The sequence below is a fragment of the Amyelois transitella genome, chromosome 17 (assembly GCF_032362555.1).
Source record: "Amyelois transitella isolate CPQ chromosome 17, ilAmyTran1.1, whole genome shotgun sequence".
Classification (NCBI taxonomy): domain Eukaryota; kingdom Metazoa; phylum Arthropoda; class Insecta; order Lepidoptera; family Pyralidae; genus Amyelois; species Amyelois transitella.
The window spans coordinates 3047389-3073688 of NC_083520.1; the positions used below are offsets into that span (position 1 = coordinate 3047389).

At 36.3% G+C, this 26300-nt stretch overlaps 5 protein-coding genes across 11 annotated transcripts in view; 1 reads left to right on the forward strand and 4 right to left on the reverse strand.

The window, feature by feature from the left end:
- Nucleotides 1-856: 856 nt before the first annotated feature.
- Nucleotides 857-2253, reverse strand: LOC106143410 (guided entry of tail-anchored proteins factor 1-like). The gene is made up of 2 exons (XM_013345483.2): nucleotides 2021-2253; nucleotides 857-1938 (listed from the first exon to the last, which is right to left on the reverse strand). Exons 1-2 carry the CDS (start codon nucleotides 2105-2107, stop codon nucleotides 1516-1518), a joined length of 510 nt encoding a protein of 169 aa, XP_013200937.2. The 5' UTR covers nucleotides 2108-2253; the 3' UTR covers nucleotides 857-1515.
- Nucleotides 2254-2468: 215 nt separating this feature from the next.
- LOC106143429 (glutathione S-transferase C-terminal domain-containing protein homolog) lies at nucleotides 2469-4537 on the forward strand. The gene has a single exon (XM_013345509.2). It carries the CDS (start codon nucleotides 2667-2669, stop codon nucleotides 4500-4502), a length of 1836 nt encoding a protein of 611 aa, XP_013200963.2. The 5' UTR covers nucleotides 2469-2666; the 3' UTR covers nucleotides 4503-4537.
- LOC106143428 (1,4-alpha-glucan-branching enzyme) lies at nucleotides 4490-15692 on the reverse strand. The gene is made up of 14 exons (XM_013345508.2): nucleotides 15443-15692; nucleotides 13877-14046; nucleotides 13026-13243; nucleotides 12408-12552; nucleotides 12084-12174; nucleotides 11460-11669; nucleotides 11066-11137; nucleotides 10557-10728; nucleotides 9763-9972; nucleotides 8920-9091; nucleotides 6289-6473; nucleotides 5644-5781; nucleotides 5155-5268; nucleotides 4490-4812 (listed from the first exon to the last, which is right to left on the reverse strand). Exons 1-14 carry the CDS (start codon nucleotides 15553-15555, stop codon nucleotides 4768-4770), a joined length of 2055 nt encoding a protein of 684 aa, XP_013200962.2. The 5' UTR covers nucleotides 15556-15692; the 3' UTR covers nucleotides 4490-4767.
- Nucleotides 15693-17100: 1408 nt separating this feature from the next.
- On the reverse strand, nucleotides 17101-17751 carry LOC106143433 (large ribosomal subunit protein mL41). The gene has a single exon (XM_013345512.2). The coding sequence runs from the start codon at nucleotides 17648-17650 to the stop codon at nucleotides 17162-17164; it is 489 nt and encodes a 162-aa protein (XP_013200966.2). The 5' UTR covers nucleotides 17651-17751; the 3' UTR covers nucleotides 17101-17161.
- Nucleotides 17752-18159: 408 nt separating this feature from the next.
- LOC106143434 (NAD kinase) overlaps nucleotides 18160-26300 on the reverse strand; it is a 30314-nt gene continuing 22173 nt past the window's right edge. For 4 of the 7 annotated variants that reach the window (XM_013345516.2, XM_013345513.2, XM_013345517.2 and 1 more), the window contains 7 exons: nucleotides 25060-25189; nucleotides 23381-23575; nucleotides 22881-22983; nucleotides 22204-22401; nucleotides 21062-21219; nucleotides 19651-19733; nucleotides 18164-19122 (listed from right to left, as the gene is read on the reverse strand). In XM_013345516.2, the coding sequence (XP_013200970.1) occupies nucleotides 18909-19122; nucleotides 19651-19733; nucleotides 21062-21219; nucleotides 22204-22401; nucleotides 22881-22983; nucleotides 23381-23575; nucleotides 25060-25189 (1081 nt within the window). In that variant the 3' untranslated portion in view covers nucleotides 18164-18908. Of the gene's footprint in view, nucleotides 19123-19650; nucleotides 19734-20215; nucleotides 20299-21061; nucleotides 21220-22203; nucleotides 22402-22880; nucleotides 22984-23380; nucleotides 23576-25059; nucleotides 25190-26300 lie in introns of all 7 variants that reach the window. The other 3 variants (XM_013345519.2, XM_013345514.2, XR_009657220.1) reach the window with 2 other exon arrangements.

Here is a 26300-nt window from a genome sequence, read left to right on the forward strand (position 1 = left end):
CTTGTAAAATTGGGAGAATCACAGACATGCTTAGCGGGTCTGATAATTTCATTGTTGGCGTTGAGAGTTATTGACGTTCTGCATTCTTGTTGCTTAGAACACCGCCAGTTTGTCGTCCCAGATTTGTTTTTTAAATAGAAATTGTACCTGTATCCCTGATAGAGTAACACCGGTTTATTTTTTTGACTTTTGATGAACTTTATTTCATTATTATTACATTTGAATTGTTCCATATTTATGCCTAAGCAGAGAAACACTAATTAAAGCAAAGTATTTTACCCTCTGAGGCAATAAATAATATGTTTAATCAAAGTTGACGTTTTTCCTGTCAAATAAATGGCCAGCCAGTACCACGTTTTAGGACAAGAATCAATTAAACGCAGTCTTGGTTTTATTGTAGCTGATGTTACTTTTGGATCAAAAATATCGTGAAATGCGAATATGATATTTGATTGAATATGATTTCCTGAGTATTAGCTTTTTTGCAAATATGATGTATTGGGAACATTATGATTCGCGAATATGATATCTAGCTATTATGATATTTTGAGAATATCATATTTTGAGAATGTGCTATTTTGAGATTATAATGTCTTGCTCTTATGATGTTTTGCGAATATCATATACTGCGACTAAAGGCCCTATCCTGTAATAGAGGTGAGAACGCAGTTAATTTGGATAACTGGATATGCTGTTGACTGTACTAAAGTAACATAATTGGTGTCTTAAGATGTCCAATAGTTTTTTGTATGATACTGCATTGTCTTTTATGTAGTAATTTTAAACTTAGTTTCTTGATGTTGAATTACGTGAACAGACTTTAATGAGCAAATAATAAGAGAATATCAAAGAGACCAATGATTGCAGTCAAATTGTACACAAGTCAACACATGCCATATTATAAAAAAGGTTTAGTTCTCGACACAGTTGTTTTTTTTTTATTAATTCATAGTACTTAAGTTTCCATAGACATTAGCACAACAATGTAAGTTTAAGCTGTGATATAGAATTTGTAAATATTAGTTTGGAGGTAAATTGCTTAAAGGATACCTGCACACACTTGGAATTTCTTTATTGTCCAGTCACACATTATTTTGGGAACTGTATATTGTTATTTTTACTTCATATTGTTTATATTCAGTCAACTGATTTTAATGTTAGAAAAAGTGGACTGTCAAAATGGGTATTGGAATTTGTTTAGTCAAGATAAAGCATGTTGTGGGATAAAGTTAATAAGAATGTTAAATATTATTAGGATCAGATTTAGACTGAATATAAAATATTAATTTTTGTTTATCAAATAAATGATCAAAATAACTTATACTTTTTTATTCCTAGTTCTCTCTTGAAATAAAGACAGCAAAATTAAACACAAGAGCTTTTCCAATTAGGTAATGTATCACATTACATAACTTCACACAATCAACATTAAGATACATGAAAAAAACCCTTGTGATTTTACTCATATATTTTGAATTTGCTCTATTATATTTTTAATTATCATGAAGTCTGCCTTCACGATAAAATGGGTTTTAGGAGAGTTCTTATTGAAAAATTTGAAATAAGTACCCACATGTGTGTCGAGATAGCATTGGGCATTTCACTTGGGTAGCGGAGTATTGTCGTTAGAGGAAATAAGTCTCCTTTCAGTGCTACAATAGGCTCCCGGCGGAACCAAATCACAGAAAGAACTGTCACTATCCCCACCACAACTTGGACGACTATTTGTGCAGTACTTTTAATAGCTAAACTCTTGCTCATGCGGCTCTGGGAGTCTTCTTTCAACTGTGACTCTAACTTGTTTATCTTCCTTTGTAATTTAGAGTATGCAGCAAACTCTTCTTTCATAGATATCTTTTGCTGGGAAGACTTGAGTTCTAAAATCTCTGCCCAAATAGTTCTCTCTTCATTGGATGGCCTAACAAAACAAGCTACAATCTGAAAACCAAATTTCTCATTAAAAATTTAAAGCATTAATTAGACAAAATAAAAGCATTAAATAAAAAAAATAATAACTTACAGGTTTTGTTAGATATGGCACTAAAATGCTCAGAGTACACAGAATAATGAAATATATCATCAGAAATCCATTTACAACCTCCAACATTGTTTCGATTGGTTTTCCACAACGTTAAAATCAGGCCTATCAAAACAAAATATGTTTTATTCAGTCACACTGATCTATTTTAAAATGATAAGTTCGTACAAATATCACAAGATTCAATTTAAAAAATTGAAATACAATATTTTTCAACCAAACAGAATTTTTATGTACCCGACTCACCGACTTTGACATTGACAGATAATATTTTTTTTCTTTTATTTGGTGTGTAGATAAAACTGGTGAACAGAAGCAAAAATGAAGTTATTGATATGTTCAAATGTTTTAGTCCATTCAAATAAAAATAATGTTTCCATTTGGTTTCCATAACTTCCATTAGATGATATATCAGCCAAAGCAGCCACTCAGTCGGGAACAACACCGTGGTGTGGTATCTGGGGCTAGGATAACTGCTGTCATGTATTTTGGTTTGGCCATTTGTCAAATTCTGAAAAGTGTAACCTAAAAAAATAAGAATTTGTTGTGCATGCATGATTGATGTTCAATTGTACATGGTAATTTTTGTATTTTTCTGTGTACTACATGAATAATTTGAAAGTTCAAAATGATGAATACTGTATACTTGGAAGTTTATTCTACTGTCAGTCGCGATCATGACACTGAGCCTCAACAAATTATGTTACCATTGGAATCGTTCATTACTTACTTTATTTATAAGTTTGCCTCGCCCGAGAACTTGAAACTTAATTTTGTGCAGGTCACAAATCGAAATGATAATAAGAATATTATATTGTCTGACGAAAATGTTTCTATTCTATCAGTTGAAGAAATTCCTTGGCAAGTATCGGCTTGTGTATTTCCTGTAGTATTGTATGGAGACATGGTGATAACAGGCCTTTGTGCTGCGGCCAGGCATATTTGTAAACATCGAGGTTCAGACCGCAGCCCCTATGAGCATGAAGAAGGTTTACTTGGTTTTCGTAAAAGTTGTTTACAAGCACCAAATGAAGTTTCTATCTGGACAAAGTTTTGTGAAGTTGACATAATAAAGACAGTTAAAGATTTACTTAGTGTTGAAATAATGGATACAGTGCCTAAGAATTTGATACGCTTTGAAAATCATTTAAGCAAACCTGTGAGAGTTCACAATGTTTATAAGATTGCAAGAGATATGAAGAAAAAAAAATTGGAAGACGCAGATCATCAAAATAATAGTAAGAAAGTAAAAGAAGGTTCAGAAGAAAAGAATAGAGTTTCTAAAACCAGAAAATGGAAATCTAATGTAACAAAAGAACTTGAAATTAATTGTTCTACCAAGATATCTGACTTGGGGATTACCCACCAGTTTGCAGAGGGACCTTTCTTTAAGTTAGCAGACTTAATTCTTGCACCTTCATATTATATCATTATAAAATTATTTGGGCCACAATTTGAATCATTATTACCACTTACAGCAGCTTGGTATAATAATATTCTGAATATTCCTGAGATAAACAATCTTGTGCCTTTATTTACTAAAATTAATAATTTAAATAGTTTAACAATATTAGATAATGTAATTAAACCTGAAACTGAAGATGTGAGTTTATACAAATGTGACCCAAAACGACATAATCCCAAGAAGAGGTTATTTACTAAAACTGAGGATGTAGAGAATGCTCTGAGTGCACTCTTAGATGGAATGGAACTTGATGTTAAAAGTAACAGCTTTGTTTCTGAAATAAACTGGAAAGATATCCCGGATGGTGCCAATCCCACTGCTGGACACCTGCCTGATGAAAGAGTTATACGGAAGTCACAGCAGCTTGAAAATCTTGCACTAGCCATCCTTGAGATAGCAAAAGATGGTGACATCATAGTAGACTTTTGCAGTGGCAGTGGCCATTTAGGCATCCTTGTTGCACATTTGTTGCCTAAATGTACTATTATTTTATTAGAAAATAAAGAGCAATCTCTCCTTAGAGCCAGATCTAGAGTGCATGAGATGGGTCTTCACAATGTTTTATTTTTCCAGGGCAATCTTGACTTTTTCGTTGGCAAGTTTGATATAGGGATAGCACTACATGCTTGTGGAATTGCAAGTGATTTGGTGTTGGATAAGTGTTTGAAAGCAAATGCCAAGTTTGTCTTATGCCCTTGCTGTTATGGCTCACTTCATGCCACTGACAGACTAGTCTATCCAAGGAGTAGCAAATTCAGTACAATTTCTTTAGAGAAATATTTATGTATCGGTCACGCTGCGGACCAAACACATGAAGATCATCCACTCACAGTAAGGGGAGCCAGGTGTATGGCTATAATTGACTCGGACAGGGCTGGTTTGGCTAAAGAATTTGGCTATAATGTCACCTTATCAAGGCTTAAGCCCTTGTCATGTACCCCTAAAAATAATTTACTGATCGGAGTCCCATCAATAACAAACAAATCAATGAATAGATAATTTTATTCACTATAACAAATTATTAAAAATATACAAATTTGTACTATAATTAAAGTCTTTGATTGAATCTTTCATATCCCAAAAATGCTTAAACACTATTTGGAATAATATACTTTTTACAGACTAAGATAAACATAAACTCATTCATTTTAACGTGCAAATCTTTTAACCAGTAAAAGTACCAAATGAATATGATAATCTATGCACAGCTCATAAGGCTTTGTATTCTAATAATAACCTACTGTAATAATTCTACATCAAATATTTAATTACGAGCGAAAACAATAGCAGTGCGGCATGGGATGTAAACCTGTAACAATATGACTTAGATTTATTTTAATTTTTTTCTTTATTACTTGATAATATCATCATCCTGGCGTTTGCTCCAGGGAGGAGAAATCAGATAGTCACTGTCACTACCTAGGTCTTTAAGAAATATTAAGCAAATCCCAATTATAAATGCGAAAGTAACTTATCTGTCTGTTACGCTTTTACGACTCAACCACTGAACCAATTTTTAAAGAAATTTGGTACAGGGATATATGGCGAACTTGCATGAAAAATAAAAAATACTATTAATATTTTTTATTGCTAAAAAGGGTAACGAAGACGAAATCGCGAGGAAAAGCTAGTAAATATGTTATAAATATACCTGCAAGGAATCATTCCTGTTGGACCATGGCTGTCCCTGTGTATGGTGTGACTCGCCGTCGGTCTCCACACGGCCGAAACCTCCGTATTTTTTACTATCCGAGCACAATACAGCCTGAAAGTTACGGAAATCCAATAAATAAAAGATTTAAGTTTCTATGAAGAACCCCTATGTTTTTTTGTTAGTTATGTACGGATGATACTGATATTCGCTTGTAGGTACTTAAGAAATTCGTAGAAATTCTTAACTAAATCCCACACGTTAGCTAAAAAAACGAAAGCTGTAAATCCTAGTCGCTCGTTTATAAAATTATAACATAGTACATATAATCAATCTCTGTAAAATGACATAGTTGTAATGCTAAATGTATTCTACGACATAATTTTTTTTGAATTCACAATTAATATTTTTTATAGTTTTTGGCTATAAATTGGGCTTTTAGTTTGACACGAACGAAACTGCGGCCGAAGCTAGTCTAATCGCTCGTACCTTGTAGTTCCCAGGGTCGTTGACGCCCACCCTGTAGTCGGTGAAGCTCTGGTAGGGATGGAAGTTGAACACGAACAGCAGCCCGGCGCGCTCGAACGCGACCACCTTGTCTCCTTCGTGCTTGCATGACACGTACGCCTGGGTTAAATTATAATCCAAATACATATATATAAGTATATATAGGTATCATACCTACCTATACGGGACAAATTACGCAGATTAAGTTAGCCTCGAAGTAAGTTCGAAACTCAATGATACTATATTTTACATTTTATAACGATACCTATAGATACGCAGAAAGATGATATGCGTGCCAATGGTCTTAAAATTCATAAAAATGGATTCGAACCCGGGATCCCATGTGTCACAGACAACCGCACTACTACTGAGCTACAGAGGTCGTCATTACAAGGAGAGTGTGAGAAGGAACTTTGGACGAGGAAAGCATACCTTGATCAAATCCTTCCTGGCGAAAGGTCATGAGTATCTTTAACCGGTGAACTTGCGTAAAAAAGAGTTATGAATGTGGATGAAGCGGAAAAACTATAGGTACAGTGATCATGGCATGGCTAGTGGAAAGATGTGGTCTCTGCTTAATGGAGTGATATAACATATTATGTTTTTTTTGTATAGTCTTTTACTTACAGGATCCGAAGCCAACCAGCCGTACTTCTCCTCCAGATGGTTCATGTCCCTGTCGAATTCGTTCAGGAACTTGTATTTGAGCAGCTCATCATCGACCAGGTTCCACTGGCGGCGGGCGTAGTGGTAGGAGGAGTTGTTGCCAGCGCGGGGGAAGTCTAGCCATTCGGGGTGGCCGAACTCATTACCTTTATATTCATAAAGTTTTTGAATAAGAATGTTTAAGATTCCATAAAGGATTCATACCATTTTCAAATCAATTCAATTTATTAATATAAACAACATAGAGCAAGATCCCAGAGCCGTAAGACACAACTTATTTTCTAAAGAATGGATCTTTCGATTCTCAGTAGTCTTTCATGTACTTTTAATACCTGCATGTTTGTGAGACTTGCCCGGTGACACCTGCGCAGGTACCAGGCGAGAAAGGTAACTAAAAATCACAGTTACTTAACTTAAATTTTTATGACTGATTTTTATATATATTTTATAGAATATTACTCTGAAGTCATATCAGAGAAGTCAGACGCTTTCCATGCGCCAAAACTTTTGTCAGACGCTTTAAAGCTCTATCAAAAAAAAATTAACTTAATTTATTTTTAAATGTCTGGCTTTTATATATGTTATTCAGATAACTATTACAAAGTTGTATTAAATCAGTCAGACAGTTTGTAATGACCAAACACCCCTTAAACACAAGAATTACTCAGCCTCGAGTATGAGCGCGATAGCACAATGCGCATGCGCGTCAGAGTAAAATATCTAATATTTGAAAAGTACTTACTGTTTTCAATTTCATATTTTTGCATATCTATTCAAATACGATGAAATTTATAATTAAAATAATAATTAATCATTTTTAAAATTATATAGATAATATATTGCATATAAATAGGGGAAAATGATTTTTTTTGTAGCAATAGCCTTTCAAAAAGAATGATTTTTATTTTATTTAAAAAATATATCTATTATAATAATTTCAATAATAGAATAATTAATTATGATTAATCAATTGAATAATTATTTTATTGTCTCTTTATCATCTTCATCATCAAAATAATCATTTGAATTTTCATCATTTATTAAATCTCTATACTGTCCACTCAAGTCATCGTCCTCATCATCAGTTAGATTGTCGTTGCTGGCAGAATTTTCCGTAAAAATAAAATCATAAACAATTATAAAATAGTATAGTAAAAGTAAACCTATAACATATAAATATAAGTGAAAGGCGACTAAGGGATAGGCTTACAAACTTGGGATTCTTTTTTAGGCGATGGGCGAGCAACCTATCACTATTTGAATCTCAATTCTATCATTAAGCCAAATAGCTGAACGTTGCCATTTAGTCTTTTCAAGACTGTTGGCTCTGTCTACCCCGCAAGGGATATAGACGTGACCATATGTATGTAGTCTACTTTAATTTCGACACCACCGCAACGGTTTCGATGGTCCAGTGGTTACCGCGTGAGACTGTGAAGTTGGCGGTCCGAGTTCGAGTCCCAACAATAACAAGATATTATTAATTTTTATTAAAAATGTTTTTTTTTTGTGTTGTTTGAGTATTTATTAAAAAAACTGAAAATCAAAATACTACATATAATCATACGGTAAAAATATTTTGTCTGTACATTTAATATTTTGACTGAAACAAATAGAGAATTTTTTTTTACATTTTTTGTCTGTCTGTCTGTATCAGACTGTATGATTAAGATTCAACTCGAACTTTACGCGGACGACATCGCGGGCAACAGCTAGTATGCAATATATTATATTATTTTAAAAATGATTAATTATTATTTTAATTATAAATTTCATCGTATTTGAATAGATATGCAAAAATATGAAATTGAAAACAGTAAGTACTTTTCAAATATTAGATATTTTACTCTGACGCGCATGCGCATTGTGCTATCGCGCTCATACTCGAGGCTGAGTAATTCTTGTGTTTAAGGGGTGTTTGGTCATTACAAACTGTCTGACTGATTTAATACAACTTTGTAATAGTTATCTGAATAACATATATAAAAGTCAGACATTTAAAAATAAATTAAGTTAATTTTTTTTTGATAGAGCTTTAAAGCGTCTGACAAAAGTTTTGGCGCATGGAAAGCGTCTGACTTCTCTGATATGACTTCAGAGTAATATTCTATAAAATATATATAAAAATCAGTCATAAAAATTTAAGTTAAGTAACTGTGATTTTTAGTTACCTTTCTCGCCTGGTACCTGCGCAGGTGTCACCGGGCAAGTCTCACAAACATGCAGGTATTAAAAGTACAAGAAAGACTACTGAGAATCGAAAGATCCATTCTTTAGAAAATAAGTTGTGTCTTACGGCTCTGGGATCTTGGACTAACAGGAATTAGCATTCGAATACACTACTTAAAAGCTAGTTACCTAGTGACTAATTTTTTTTTATTACTATGTTGCCCAAAATAGTCGAAGAATTACGATTCTACCTACTACAATTTTTACATATTATTTTTATTTTTACAACATATAATGTTGATGATTCAAGGTTGATGAATGTCTCACTGTCACTAAATATAAATAATGTAGGAATGTAACATCACTGTTACTTGATTTCACAAATAAAACTAAGTATATTGATAAATTATAATAGATTCTTACCGATGAAGTTAAGATAGGCCTCGCCGCCCAGGGCATGAGTGATCAGCCTGATCATGCAATGTAGCGCCAAGCCTCGCTCAATGACAGAGTTAGGTTCGCTCAGAATGCTCATGTGAGTGTACATAGCTGCGTCCATCAGCCAAAACGCGATTGTTTTATCGCCTACAAGCGCCTGAAATCAAAACGGTTGTCGAAGTACTCAGATTTGAAATGCTTGTTACGATGCCCATGAGGTCATAAAATTTCTGAAACAGAATATTCCTAATTTTGGTTTGCTTGTAATTTACAAGCAAATGAAAGACCATAACTCTCGATAGGTGAAGCTGAAATAAAGTAGTACCCGGAAGTAAATATTACGTAAGTTTTGATAGGTAATATTGGATGTCCCATCACGGCCAATGTCATAAAAAAGGCAAAAAAATTATATAACACTAAAAATATGTAGATAGCATTGTAAAAAGAAATCCTACCGAAATTATACAAAATGTCTTTTGTTGAAATTCACCCACCCGCTAGTAAATTTTTTTTTAATTTTTTTAGTGTTTTTATCGTGTTGACATGTTAGCCCCATCCCGCTATATAGGTAACAATCAAGACTAACAATCAAGAATTATCACTTGTGTTTGAAATACGTAAGTTCTTTTACCAATGCCTGTAATATCTAATTGAACTCCGATAGAAGCGGTTTTATCAATTTAATGTTGACGTGCATCATTCTTTCGATTTGAACTGGTTAAAAGCTAATGGAGAAAACGGAAAGATCCCCACCTATGACACGATTGTCGTGTGTCGGCGTAAAGGTCAATGCATAAATATAAAAAGACTGAACAATCATTTCAATACCTGATCATGACTTTCAGCATACGCCACCGTCCCCTCCTTCCACCGCCTGTTAGTCAGGGTGTGGACTATGTGCCCCATCTTCCAGTCCTCGTCGCGTTCCTCCTTCAGCAGCTTGATCCACATGTCCGGGATCGCCATCCCTAGCCGGTAGTCGAACCCGCTACCCCCTTCGTTGACGGGCCGGCAAGTCGCAGGCATGCCTGACACGTCCTGGAGTCAAAGACTTCATCATCATTATGTTTGTCGACTCTGTCTACCCCGTAATGGATAAAACGGGATCTATGTTTTTCTTATATTTTTAGAGTTAGCTCTGGTCGACGAAGTTCCACTCCTCCATTCTATGTAAGTGTATCTACTCTATTTTTCTATTTTTATTTACAGATAATTTGGAAGGCCTAATTTCTATACGAGTAAAATCTATGCTTTATGGGTTTTGTATTTTTAAGAGAATTAAAAAGCCTGGTACAGTTCTTACATGCGTGAATAGTACCTAGCCCTGCTATCGATGTTTGTATGTGATTTGATTTTCGGGCATAATAGATACGCCAGCGCCTGTGTCTACATTGAAGTTCGAGTGCTCGTAGTAATAATAGTAGGTGACTATAGTAACTATTTGCGTGTTCCCACGGAATAAAGACGATCGTGGATGCACGGTGTGACCTAGCTAACCTTGACCACCAAAGTATAGCAGGGGAGGTGCTTTGTTCTAGGGCCTTGGTCCTTGGTAATTAGTAGACGTTGTATGTTGTCAAATGATAATTACGCAGCGAACCCCAGAATATGTATTATATTACCTCAGCAATAGTGATAGCTCTGCTATCGATGTTATGTGTGATTTCATTCGCGAGCATGAGGTAAATTAACGCTTCAGTGTCGACATTGAGACCGTAGTACTCGTCGTAATGGCCGGAAAAACCTTCGCCAATGCCTCGGCTGTGGTACAACATTGAGGTGACTCCGTCGAACCTAAAACAAAATTACACAAATAAATCACGCCTCTTTCCCGAAGGTCTAGGCAGAGGCTACTTTCCACTTATCTTGACGTCCCAGATTTGGTCAAGCGTTTAGACCCACACCGCGGTTCCCATTCACGCTTGTATATCGCTTAGTCACTTTCATTTATGCCCTCCACAAAACCAAACCATCTCAAGTAAGTACTTAACCCAATAGAGTAAATTGATATTGGCTGCAGGAATATTCGGAAAGAATCTAACGTGTTATTCGACGAACCTCTTAACTAATAAGTCACGGATGCACCCTTTATTATAATTGTTAGATAAATATAGTTTACAGAAGTCCATACCTGAATCCATCGAATTGATATTCTTCTTGGTACCATCTTAAATTTGATAGCAGGAATCTTAGTACCTCGGTTCTGAAACAAAGCGAAATTTGCATAAATCATATAGTACCCACCTACTCGTAATTAAATAGACTGCAGTAAATATTCGTAATAACGTGAAATGTTTTGAAACAAATAAAAATGATAAAACATAAATGAAAATTACACGGGTAATTTGTCCGGTTTATACGAACATACTCAGAATAATTGAGTCAACTGTCTCACAGAAAATTAGTTTTTTGTGGTCCATCGTGGAAGTAGCAAGAATTAGTTCCATCAAACTCGTTGAGTCCGCCGAGTGTGTTTTTGAACCACGTCTAGAAATAGCTAAGATCTACATTATCATAAAACATACTCAGAATAGTTGAAAAGTCGGCTGTCCCATAGGGAGTGGGTTCCTCGGGGTCCGTCGTGGAAGTAGCAAGAATTAGTTCCATCAAACTCGTTGAGTCCGTCGAGTGTGTTTTTCGACGCGTGTGAGTGGACCACATCGAGGAGCACGTAGAGTCCAATTTCATGAGCTTTGTCAACCAGCTGCTTTAGCTCGCAAGGTGTGCCGTACCGACTGTAAAAAGTAAGATATTTCTTAAAGTGCTTTTCAAGAAGTTCATTGTTTGAATTAGTTATGAAGATTTGGATCAGAGCGTCGGTGATCGAAACAGTTTAAATGTGTGATGCGCATAAAGGCACAGGTGCAAATCCTAACGAGGCTGTCCTGTCCAGAGGACCGAGAAAACTCCTGGATATATTGAATTTTCTACAATCACGTAACTAAGTAGTATGCCTACTACTATTCCTCGAATTATATACCTAAGCAGTTTGAATCAATCTACCGCAAAGACAATGGCTAGAGACTTAGCGAGTCTTAAGAAGCGAGTAGAATAACTCACACAAAACATTTATCCTAAGTAGTGAGGTACATATATCTATCTACAATGTGTTGATGTACTCTCAGAAAAATAATGAATTCGTAACTTACCTACTTGCCGCAAAGAAACTGGTAACTTGGTAACCAAAGGAAGCATAGTAAGCGTGTTCCATGATGGCCATAAGTTGAATTGCGTTGTATCCTGGAAATGTGGAAAGAAAAGCATAATATGATGAGACAGATGGAGAGGAAAAGACACTTGTAGCAACTTATCTTCACTGTCAGCCAATAGCAGCGAAGAAAAATCGAGCAACAAAATTTTCTACGGATACAACGTCCGATTCAACATCATTTAGAGTCTGTCTAGCGAGTCGGAGCACAAAGAAAACCAGCTGCAAATTTTATTTATATTTTGAATGATGAAATGAAAATTACCTTGTTTCTTTATCCTGGGCAGAACATTATCCCGAAACTCGTTGTAGGTGCCGACCTTTCCTTCAGGCGTGGCGATGCCAACATGACACTCGTATATCCTGAGGGATTTCGGCCGGACCACTTTGGGGTGCTTAAATTTGTAGGGCTGAAAATTAAAATAGGTAATTTAGGCATTCAATATTCTAAGGGTAAGTTCTGTGTGATAATGTAACAAACAGTTGTGTTGCGTAGAAAAAAGTTGCCTATCAAATAATCAGTAACATTTGCAAGTTATGTATCCTTTGCAAGAGCGTGGAGGGTAGATAATAATTGTGAATTAGTTAATGATAGGTACTGTTTATTTATGATCTTAAGAGTTAAGTTCCCCTGCAAAGGTTGAGACGAGAGTCGAGAGTCGCTTCGTGTAAAATACTCGATTCACTCAATCCAGGATTCTAGGTCAAAGGCAAATTCCGGGCTCCTTTCCCTTTACATACTATTTATATTCATATTAAAAAAATAGTACCAAATAAGTAAATATCTTATATAACACGTGATGTCATAATGGAAAATTTTAGCTCGCCATAAAAAGCGATAGTCTAAACCCGTATCAGTCGATAAGAAAATCATAATACCCACATTGTCCGGCTTATAAATAAACTGCTGATAGGTGAACCCCTCGAAGGGTTTCACGAAGCTGGCCCAGGGAGAGACCCTGTAGAGGTTCTCGTTGACAATGATCTGGACTCGGGAGTCGTGCTTCAGGGGGCAGGAGCCGTCGGCGTTGGCTGGGATGTGGAGCTCCCATTTGCCGTATTCAAGTTTCTTGAACGGATGGCTTTTGGAGTTCCAGCCGTCTGTAATTTTAATCATTATATACTTTAGAGTCATTTAGTCTACGTTGAGTCTTTCCTGGGCAAGAGCCCTCTAATTTTTGGATATTATCACACATAACTCATTCACGGCACCGCCGGTTATTGGCCCTGCACATGAAGATGCAACAGATAATGTTTGAACAAGTACGGCGTCGCCACTGTTGATTCAATTAAGGTCATATACGAGTATTAAGAATCTGCGCGAAGTGAATAACTGTCACATGTGGAAGTATCAAATGAGATTTTCTAGAGAAAGATACGGACATCACACGAGATGGTCCCTCGCGCTTTGGCTCGAACTACTACTAATAAGACTACGATCCAGGTGAGAACCACTCAATCCTCACTTATTCGCTAAGTCAGGTGAACACAACGCGACTCTCGTCTGACCTACGTTAACTATCATACTTCTCCTCTCATGCCTCTTATGACAATCATGAGAAATAAATGGAGTGTAGTCCTATTATGGAAGTATGAAATACAAATGGCAACCATGAAAAAAAAGTGAAGTATACCACCAATCGACAAAGAAACTAGCACTTATAAGCGTTTCTATTAGGTATAACCGAATTCAAAAAAGGTTCTTAAATTCATAAAGTTTTTGAGTATACGTACTGAAGTCTCCTTGAAGGTGCATGTAGTATGCTCCAGGGGCCCACTCCCGCCAGGTCACAGACCCGTCCTGGTGGAACTGCGGTCCGTAATACTTGTACCCCTGGGTGAATGCTTCGATACCACCCTCCCACGACTCCATGCGGTTCCATAAGTCCTTGAAACAGGCATATCTGAAAAATAAAGAGATAAGACAAGGTGAATGACTGTCTTAGATATAAAGGGGAAAGGTGATTGACTACTGAACTAACTGATACTTTTATCCACGCATAGCCCACGAAGTACACAGTCCTACGTATAATTATGTCGAATTCAATGTCAACCTTACCTATTTACGAGCAACTAACTAGGTAGGTACATAAAGTTATGTTGAACTACTACAGAAGCACTCTTGTGGTCGCGGTGTCAATATCAAGTTTCTATTAGCTCTAAGATAGTGGTTTTATCATCACTTAGGTGGGAACTCGAAATTAAAAACACTATTGTATTTGGTTAGCAGGTTGGTAGGTACCTACTACCGTATTACCTAGGTACCTACGTACTATAATCACGTATATATCTCTTGCGGGGTAGACAGAGCCAACAGTCTTGAAAAGACTGAAAAGCAATGTTCGTGCTGGCCCATCGCTTATGTACAAGAAGCATCTCAAGTTTTAGCCATTTCCTGAGAAGCCTTTTACTTCATCCATGGGAAAGATGGAATGGTCCTATTCTAAAGTGCTGAAAACTACACGGCGTACTACACCAAGAATGACCTTCTTATTTAATTTACTACGAGTATCTGACGCAGTGCAAGAAACAGAAGGGCACTTGAATCATTTTTTAAGCTCACACTCTCTAATTTGGACATCTTTTAGTCTCTGACTTGGCTTTCCAACAGACGGGAAGAGATTTTTGGAAAAAGCCCCCGAGAAAGATTGTCTTTTGTATTTCTTGCGCTCACTTAGGTTAATTTGACTAGAGTACCTATGCCTTGTCAAGATTCGTAAATAAACCCTTTGATTTTTGGCTATTTAATGTGAGCACGGCCCACCCTCGACCCTACGTTCACGAAGTTAAAGTGCAGTACAGATACAGTGCAATTTTATTAAGTGCTGATAAAAAAAAAGGATTCGTGTTTATATATAAATATCCATCTGTGTGATCTATATTATTCATAACTGTCGATACTAATGACCTTAAGTTTGACATTGGAAATAGTCTGCAGCTTAACAATATAAAGCGGTACTAGCGCTTTATACTTGGAAACGATGGGGCTTCCTTATTGCTACAATATACAATAACTTAAAATTTTATATTTTTAGCAAAGTAGGTGCCTACCTGATTTACTTGCTGACAGATAAAACAACTATACTTAGGAACTTTCTAAAAGCAACGAGTAATGCTCCATGTTCATTTTAACCATTGCAGAATTCAGCGCCACAAGCGCTTCAAAGTTGCATTGGTAACCAATCGTAAACACGAAGATAACCTCAAATTTATAACAATTAACGGTATTTAAAGTGGAATAACGGTAATAATAAACAGTTTCAGCGTAATGTCACAACAAATCATAATTCTAAGACTCACCTGCGTCTAATTTCCCTTTCGTAAGGTTTCAAATAACTGTCCCTTTCGAATAATTTTGGCAAGTCTGGGACTGGAACGTCCATCGGATCCATTGCTGAGTAGTTACCACCCATTATATTTGTTTAGATATATCACGGAACCAGTCGAGTCGAACTGCGCAAGCGCCGGGCAACCGCGCGAAAAGATGCCTTTAGTTTGAATGATAAAATGTGCACGCACGATTCGATATGTGTAAATACATATAGTTAATGAACTCATATAAGTAGATACCTATTTTAGATAAATAAAGATGATCGCAGTTATGTTTGTCGGGTCCGCCCGAGTCACACTCATTTTTCATGCATATACGTTGTGCATATATAAAACTGGTAATAATGTAACTGGTAATAAAAAAATAAAACTGGTTCTGACTATCCAGACATTTGATTTGTAAAATTAATAGGTAGGTAGGTACCTACATAATTTTAAGTTACTTTCATTCTATTTCTACCTTCGTACAATCTTGAAGACGAATAACTACGCTATTTAGTAAGTAGGTAGTACCTACCTACGTAGTTTGCTAAGTGGTCCACTGTACAATGATTTTCGGATTACAACTCTAGATGTGGGATTTTATCTCAAAAAGGTTTAAAAAACATAATTGCGGGCCCCTAAACGTATTATTTCTTATCAACACACATGTCTGTAGTTAATGTAGCGGGAGTGTAGCGTAGCTGACCCTAGATTACTTTTCATAATGTTAGGCTAGAAATAGGTACCTACTGCATAAACAAGCACGATGAGCGGAAAGTTATGTATAAGAACATAACTAGGTAGGTACCTACCTTACATCGATCCAGCTGAATGGGGCCTTTGAATCTTTTCGAGACTGTGGCTTGGCTCTGTTTACCCCGCAATGGATAAAGACGTGATAATATATGTTGGAATTGTGGTAGTTAGGAATGGAAACTTGCCGTGCAATCCATTCATCTAGTCCAGTAACCACCATCAGAGATGGGAACTTAAAAATCAGGAGACTTCTCTATACTGTTGAAGTTATATGAGTAAAGGAAAATCTTGACCCACTCACAAACCTGGACAAGCCATGTATGTTTAATGAGTTGCTAGCCCATTGGAAAAACTTTCCGTGGAACCTGCGCGGAAATTCTTATAAATAATATCTTGCACATTCATAAATTAATGCGCTACCAATTTGTAATAGACCTAAGGGAATGTGCTTATTCTCTTAGTCGCCTTTTACGAAATCCATGGAGAAGATGTGAGTGGTCCTTCTCTATAGTGTTGAGAACTACAGGGCAATTACTTTATCCTATTTCATAATAAGTATAATATTTATCTTATTTGAGGATTGGATATCATGGGAATTTTTAACGATGGTATTATGATGGTATATGATTATATTGGATGCGCACACAATTATGAAGAGATTTCTTGTTTTGGAAACCATTTCTCATGCAGATTAGGCATTTGTATATATAAGGCCAGGAAAGTAAATGTATATATTTAGCAAACTGTCCTAATCACAACTAAAAATAACATCAAAGCAGATTTTCACTATCATTAACATAGTATGTAAGGTATATACTATTTGTACAATTGCAAAGTTTGAATGGAGACTGTTTCTGTACATAAAGGTTCTACTAAAAATAAACCAGATATTAATGTCTAACAATTTTAATACACACTATCTTATTTACAATTTAACAACAAAGTAGGCAGTTAAAATATATCAGAGCCAGTACTTTTAGCTCTGGCTACAGCTTCTTCAGGTTTTAATTTTTCTTCTTCGGAGGGTTCAAGGGGCAATCCATCTGCATCTAACTTTCCTTGTTTGAAATCTGTTACTATCTTTTTACTATACACTGCATCGAAGAGTTGTTGGGCTGTGAATTCACTTTGAATTACATCTTCGGATTTGTATGATACATAGGGCTTAAGATCGAAGTCTTTTAAGTCAGGAACAATTAATTCCGGTATCATTTCAGGTACTTCAACAAATCGTCCATCCAGTTTGTAGCCGGTATCGCGAACACCTCTTTTGTCTATCTCTAGCTCGGGATTTGGACCAACTTGCCTCTGCTTGTGTATATAGGAACCTCTCTTGTTTGGTATAACGAATTTCCGAAAATTCCTCTTTCCTTCACGTGGAACACTCAAAGAAATACTTCGTTTAGATATAAAGTTTACTAATGTGGTTATCTTCGACATTTTATTGCCTATTAAATGTTTTCTTTCTTAATTTTGAATATTTTCTTAATTTCTTCACAAATGCTAATTAGCTCTGTTTTCTTTTTAGGTTAGAATAATAAATGACATTTGATGACAGTGACAAATAATTTTCATAAAACTTCAGTAAAAAAACAGCAAATACACAACCATTTTCTTACAGCGGCGCACTCTAGCCAGCAATATCCGATCTCACAGAGATTTGAAAAACAAAGGCCATGTTCAGCTGGATAGGAGGTGGCTTAAATGGAATCGAGATTCAGTTTTATGTCAGTTATGTATGTGCTAGTTAGGTAGGTACTTTAGCTAAACATGAATACTTACATATTATCACGTCTACATTCTTGGCAGGGTAGACAGAGTCAAAGTTTTGAAGACTGAAAGGTCATATTTAGCTGTATGGCTTGAATGAAGAATCCCAAGTCTATTAGCCTATCTCTTAGTCACTTTAGTAAGATTTGATGAAAAATAAAACCAATTATAAGGTCAAAACTTGTATAATTTGTAATAAAACATCTATTTTATATACATACAATATTATTTAACAAATTGAAAACCAAAGTTTTTTATAAACCGTAGAGTAAATTTACTTTATGTTTGCATGTATTCACGAATTGAATAATTTTTAATACTTAAATAAATATAACTTGGATATTATGTTTAATCAAATTCCCCTATTTGTAATATCCAATCCCAGATGCTTTATGAATATTTTGAGACAAACATACTAACGACTACCATTTGTGCTCCCATTGAACACCATAGATAACCTTATATTAATTATTGGCACTGTGTATAACTTGGTAGCACCTTTAGGCTGAATAAAATCTGTCACTATAACATTACCATAATAAATAATAAACAGTTACAAAATACATACAAAATAACCAATATGAATACAAATTGAGCAGATCAAATTAAAGAAAATCATATAGAACATTTGACGACTATATTGAAAATAATAATATTTAATCAATCAAGAAACAAGAACAGAACATACCCCATTAAAGACATAACAAATCATACTTTATTGTCCAAGGGAATGTTACGTTACTTTGAACGTGTATGTCATAGCAATATCACAAAAATCACACGACTCTTACCATACACCTATCAAAAAACTCATATTTATACAATGGTTCAATATTGAACACTATAACATCAGACATGGCTGTCCACAGCGAATGCCTTATGCGTGCATAAGAATAAAAAACCAACAAGCTGTTTTTTTTAATGTTGGTCATGTATCCGCGGGCCGGTCATCATGATGATTGTTCTCTAACTCTTCTAGGTTATCCATGGACGAGTGCGTCATATCACTTAGTTCGTCAATCTGCTTTTGTTTTTTACGAACATTCCAGTGAAGACACTCGGCTAGAGAGTCGAACCAATCTGAGATCTGATCTTGAGCACATATTGAAGGCACCGGGTAGACTGACGTCGTGACATATAAACTGTGAATAATAAAATACAATTGAGAATGTTTTCAAGTTAAACTACTTTAACATTTAGAAGAATAGTGATGTGATCATCGCAACTAGAAGATTTTTAAAGCGCCCAAGCCAAACATATATATAATATCTAGATATCTAGATAATTTTGATTTTCATTAATAAGATCAAAAGTAAGTCTTCTAGTTGGGAAAAAGCAGCGATTTAGAATCAGTAATAGCGAGAAGGCATATTAGGAAGCATGATTAATGTCTATAACCACCTCATGAAGCCCATGAACTAAGAAACCATTTTTTAGCTGACAATCACAAAATGACCACGAAACACAGTCTCTTTTACCATGTTTTGAAAATCGAACATTTTGTTTAAAGTATGAGAGGCCAGAGATTTTTTTTCGGAAACTTTTATGCATGAAACGAGGCAAAGGGATCCTGCGCCTATTCTGTCTAGAAGCTGGTCACTATATTTAAATTTTTTGAACTGGTTCGAATTTCAAAATAAATAGCGCTAGAGACTTGGCTAAAGCTTTACCTATCGCCCGGCCTGAGTGTCAACTGTGAGCGGCCATCGAAAGAGACGCTGGCAGAGTTTCGCGCATCTAGGCTGGGCGTTATCTGAAACAAGCCCTCAAATCTAAATGATGGCCTGAATATAAACTTATAGTGGGAGGAACTATGTACTCGTATGATTCACTCCACATAATTTGTAAAAAATTATGATGATAATGGAAGATACGCCTAGAAAGTACCTACATAGGACGATTTCCCTTTTTCGTAATAACTTTTTACATTTAATTTTTACCATATAGTAAATTTTCATAAAAGAAGAGTTATAGTTTAAACAGTTCACGAGTAACAATACCCACATTGCAATTTGAAGAACCTATGCGAACATCAAACTGGTCCTATACACTCATGCAATGTTGTACCCGCATTATCACGCCCTTTCTATACAACCCCATGCTTGTCTTCTATACATCAGTGTCTAAACGTGATAATCTAACTACGCTGAGGTGGTTTCTACGGGTTACCATACAAGCGGGCTACAAGCGTATAAAGCGTGCTATCGTTGTCTATGGTCGTTAGGTTGGCAGTACCTATCTCCGTGCTGCAATGCTTGTCGATTTCTTCCGTCGAACGATACCCACATCGCGTTTCGCGCCTCCGGTGATAGTGCGATCTATAATGTCATGGTTGATTTGAAAATGGAATTTCACAGTGAGACAGAATGGGGATATGTGGATTTCGTAAAACCAAAGGAATTTCTTACTGTTTTTACCTAGTCCAATAACAATAATGAGAAATGTGGGTTGAGTTGCTCTTTTAACCGGGTTTTGGAGCCACAGGTGTAGATCCGTGTAAATACCAGATTTACCCACTCCTTGATCGTGGTAATTATCGGTACTGAATCTGCCCTCAGAGAGGGCACTGGGGTAAACGGTGATGATAAAAACTACAGTGTAATATACCTACTTGTACATTGTACCGGGCAAGTAGACTTATGCACGGTGCATACAAGAATCGTGAGTCGTATTCAAGTTGGACGCGACCTGCGCATATCGCTGTCAGAATTATGTAATAAAAAAAATCGGTTGTCTGTGAAGTCGGTTTACTGACGAAAGTTGAACGTGACAACGTCTTAAGAAAATACTGATAAACCACATTCACTTTTCACTGCACTTGATACTCGACCAAAACATGTAAATGTACTATAGTATAGCAGCAGTCCACGCAGACGCATCGCTCACTCAAGCAGGAGAGAGACGGATGTCGAACGCTGCCAAGGCCTATTGTACCTCTGTCGCTCGTTCTGCGCTTCAAGCCTTACATGGAACGCCTCAGAGCGAGGTAACGCCGCATGAGTCATGTTTTTTCGTGCGTGCAGCCGGCTCAATCGAATTATAAGACGTTGTCACGTGGAAAAATAATGTAATAGTTTATACCTTGAGTTCGACCCCGGCTGGGACCACGATGGGGCGGAATGACAGCGAGTGCGGACAGATGGGCGTGACCATGATGGCGGGCACGGACGGGTGGATCATGCTCGCGCCCGCCGCCACCGCGTACGCAGTGCTGCCCGTCGGCGTCGACACTATCAGGCCTGTACATACATACATACATACATATCATCACGTCTATATCCCTTGCGCGGTAGACAGAGCCAACACTCTTGAAAAGACTGATAGGCCACGTTCAGCTGTTTGGCTTTATGATGGCATTGAGATTAAAATAGTGACAGATTGCTAGCCCATCGCCTAAAAGGAGAATCCCAAGTTTATAAGCCTATCCCTTATTCGCCTTTTACGACATCCATGGGAACGAGATGGAGTGGTCCTATTCTTTTTTTATTGGTGCCGGGTACCACACGGCACATTAGGCCTGTCATTCAAATAAACATTGGAAATATACGATTCAATTATACCCGAAACCGCCGAGCTTGCATGAAGTGAGTTATGAATATGGACGGAGCGAAGGAAGTATGCAGAGATCGTGGCAAGTGGAAAGAGGTAGTCTCTGCGTACCCCTAAGGGAAAGTGGCGTGATTTTATGTATGCATGTACGATTCAATTTTATAATTATGTTTAAACGGACAAAAATGTCCATATTCTAATCTGCGGGGCGGTTACATGGCACCCGCCATTTTTATCGTGCGATAGACTATCGCTGTCTCATTTCACGTCACACGTTTTTATTAATTAAGGCCTGTCACTGTCACAGTGAATTATACAGTTCTATTATTCTGGTACTCCTAATAGTAATTTCGAGGAAGGTTCAGTTATACGCGAAATTTAATGATCGATTATGTGATTAAACTTTTCATTAAAATCAGTAGAAGAAACAATTGTGAATAATAGTGCCCCGGCTTCACACGGCATTTATACATATAAACCTTCCTCTTCAATTGAAATACTATATATTAAAAAACTGCATCAGAATTCGTGTGTAGTTGTAAAGATCTAAGCATACATACAGACATAGGGACAGACGCGGGAAGCAACATTACTTTATACCATGTAGTGATATTTGTCCCGTATATATTTTATTACAGCGTAAATTTTGTCTAACCTATTGCTTCTGTACTCACCGTCTCCCTGTACCGACGTGATATGTTTTCCATCCAAGAACAAGTCTATATTGGACAAGTAAGGCGAGGGTCCCCTGTCCACCACAACCTCGTTTAGCACCAGAATGGTGGTGGGTTTCTTTTTATTTATGTCGTTATCTGTGCTCTTGCGCAGCACTACGCATTGGAGACGGGAACGCAGTGTTAGGGCTGCGTGACCTGTAACGTTGATAAAAACAAGTTTGTTATATATACATATTATAAGTCGTTTCACAAATTATATTTCTAGATGTGTAATGAAATAATAAAATAAAATAGAGAGTATTAAATATAATTGTATGATCTAAAAATTATACTACACTACTAACGCCATCTATGATTTAAGATGTGCAATTTTAAGGTATGATGATCTAAAAATTATACTATACTACTAACGCCATCTATGATTTAAGATGTGCAATTTTAAGGGTAAACTTAGTGATCTGTTGTGTAAAATAAAATAATGTAAGAAGGAATAGACTAGTACAAAGAATATAAGAAATAATTATACCGGCTTAAAATATCTCGCGAGCCTTTATGAAGCTGCGCTTTTTCGCTAGTTTGTTGAACATACTATTTGTATGTTAAAGGCTTTATCTGTTTAAAACTTGTTTATTTCAATTTTATAAACATAGTAAAGAGTTCGAAATTCAATTTACCTTCTAATACGTTCATCACTTGGTCCTGAAAGTTGTTGAACTCGAAGGGCGTCAGAAAACCCAGCGAGCCCAAGTGGAAAGCCATCACTGGTGGGACCGATTGCTGAAAAACAGGAACATCATAACATACATACATAAAGTCACGTCTATATTCCTTGCGTGGTAGACAGAGCCAACAGACTGACTTGTTTGTTTGTCACCTCTTCACCGGTTATCTACCTACTGAATTAATCTTATCTAAAAATATCATGAATATTATATTAAGAGTGGAGAAGGACATATCGTACCTTTCATTCCGATAAAAACTAACGGTCCAGTGGGATTTGCAAAAAACCTTTATTCTTTTGTAGGTTGCGTGAAATTTGTCGCTTTATGCTAGTGGTGCTTATATAGTAGTTTTTTTTGTAGATGGCATTAAATACGTCGCTTTTTTGTAGATGGCGAAGCTAGCTGCATGTAAAAGCTTGTAAGTAAAAATTTGACTAGATCTTAATCTTTACCTGGAACAGAGAGCTGGCATGGAGTAACGTGCCGTCTCCTCCCAGGCATATAATAAAGTCTATTTTATCCGTGAGGTCATCAGTTCCCGCGCGGAAGGTCATCAGTCTTTCCCTGACTGCCGTGAAGTCTCCGTACTCAGCTAATAGTGTATCGTCTAGGACGGCCGCTTCCACGAACACTACCATGCTTTTGTCCTGAAATGAAAAAGTCCTACATTGAATTTTATTTAGAAAAACAATCTTTACTACGTTAGGTGTAAGTCCGTATATTTTTAGTTTGTCCATACATACATATAGTCACGTCTATATCAGAGCCAGCCAGAACAGTCTAGCAAAGAATTGATTTTAAGCATAAATATTTCGTAAGATTCATTTATATGTCATCATGATAGCTTGATTCCCGACAAATGAACTAAAATATTATTATTAATGTGTTTATATTGAAAAAGCGTTAGGTATAGTTATAACTGAACAGTCTTAATTGAATAGATATAATTCTTGCATTACTATCAAATGCAGCGTAAACCTTATTAAAATAAGATAACAGGATACTATAAGGCTCGCGTATTAATATGGTTCTTAATTTAAAAAAAAAGAACGACCGCGGTTTCCTAAGCAATTATTATTATCAGCCAGGCCTCCACTGAATCCCTCGTTACCTTTGCATGAGGTTATTGTATCGAATGTCGTGTAACGTGACGTCACACATACTGATTGTATGATAATGCAACACAAAACATTGTTAAGTGTAGGTATTCCCAGAATTGAAAAACAATAATGTTGACATGTCGTATTCTAGCGGGAAATTTAAAACTTTTTTTTTTGTGATGAGTGAGTAATATTTAATTTTGGTGACTAAGATTTTCGTTACAGTATGAATGAATTTTCCAAAGAAAAACCAATCGCAATTTTATAAGTATAAATTTGCATATTTTTTCAGAAAGATTAACTATTAACTACTACAAGAAAACATAAATGCCTTGAAACATCAATATTGATGTAAAATTGGACATAACTATGTTTAATCTGTAAACAAAAGCCTACATTTTTAATAGTTTATCGATTCACCTTCATTTGACATGGCTATTTTCAAAAGAAAAATGGTCAAATGGTTCGCCCTTGACCGGACAATGGCGTAGGTAGGACTGAATCATGTCAGTTGAAGTTGTGAAGCTAGGTTTAAGCTAATTTCAATTTATTATGCAATCGTGAACTTTATTCGTGCCACATGAAACACAGAAACATTGTTTTTAGATATCCTTAATTCGTTACATATGTATATATTGTCGCCGTACAAAAACCGCATTTTATGCTTTTGAAAATGGAACTCGCCCAAAAGCGTTCGCCGTCTATGAAAATATCAAGAAGATATTTTTAACAGGGACTAAAAAGTAATTCGGGTTGTTTAACTAAAACATTGATAGGGTTACTTGGTGAAGGGACCGGTTGACGTATCCTAGGCTCCGTAGTACCTACCAAGATTAAGTCTTGACTTAAGGTCCTATGTCCCCTAGCTGGGACAGAGGGCATCCACAGTGCGTCGCCATCCCGCTCGGTCTTGAGCTTCGCGTTTTATTTCTTTTTACCACATTTTACCAAGATTAAGTGATCAAATGAAAATCCGCAAACACAGATTGAGTTAGCGAAAGAGACACGCGAGAACGAGAGAGGGAACTTACATGGACCAGCCAATGAACGAGTTGCACGAAGGGCGTGAGGATGGTGGCGTCGTGCACCTTCTTGATGACGAGGACCGTCAGCGGCGGCTTGTACCACGTCAGCCGCTGTGACGCCGGGTCCTGGATCTGCCTGCAATTTATAGAAATAACATAATCTCAGTTCTACCATTAAGCTAAATAGGTGAATGTGGCCATTCAGTCTTTTCAAGACTGTTGGCTCTGTCTACCCCGCAGGGATATAGACTATATATATGTATGTATGTACATTAACTATATATTCCGATAGGTGCGAAATTTATATAAAAAAGTTACTTATTGGTATAATTAAAAAGCTCTGAAGTAAATTTCTGATTTAACATTACAATAGTATGAATGTAGTACCTAGTATATACTAACTTGACATTATTTTAGTTAAATGTTGTAGAAATATTTTTAAAACCGACAATAAATTCCACTAACATTACACCAAGATAAACAAGATAATTGATTTTAGTTGTTTAAGAAACACATTTTACTATAAAGTATTTAGCATATTCAACGGTAATTTATGCCAGTGCGCAGTAAAAATATTGTTTGGGTAGGTTGATATGTTTTTGACTGTACGGCTCAGAAGTTACCTGGGCAACCTTCCATACACCAAGGCGAGGTGGCACAGCTAATTTATGAGCCCACCGTACCAACGCCAGGAGACGATGATGAAGTAATCCGATATTATAAATGTAGTAGCCTTGTAACACGAATATAAACCATCAGACGGTGGTATCATTTGATATTTCGGACATATTAGAGTTTCAAAAACAACAATGAGGTTCTCAACAAAAAAAAACTGCAAATTAGTATGACTTTTGATATTCGTTATTAAATGGTAATTTATATTTCCAAGGTTTTCCTCAGATTTGATGTACCTTCAAATTGTTTTTCTTTGAGCTTACTAATTTGAAGTAGGTATATACATATAATGCACAAAAAAATCTGTTGTAATTGGGGACGAGCAAAAAGATTTCCTTGTCGGATGCTTACTATTTGAACTTTGTACACCAAATTAATTGTCTAGGTTGCAACCTCACCCCTTCTGACAGGAGCCTGGGGAAATCCTTTGACCAGGATTGGATTGGAGTTCACTTGCAGAAGAACAGTAATAGAAATTACTGTTACTTGATTAATCTTCTAGTAAGGTTTCAATAAACTCTTCTGTTATATTAGAAGAGGCATTCTTTATTACAGAGAAAAATTCTGAAACC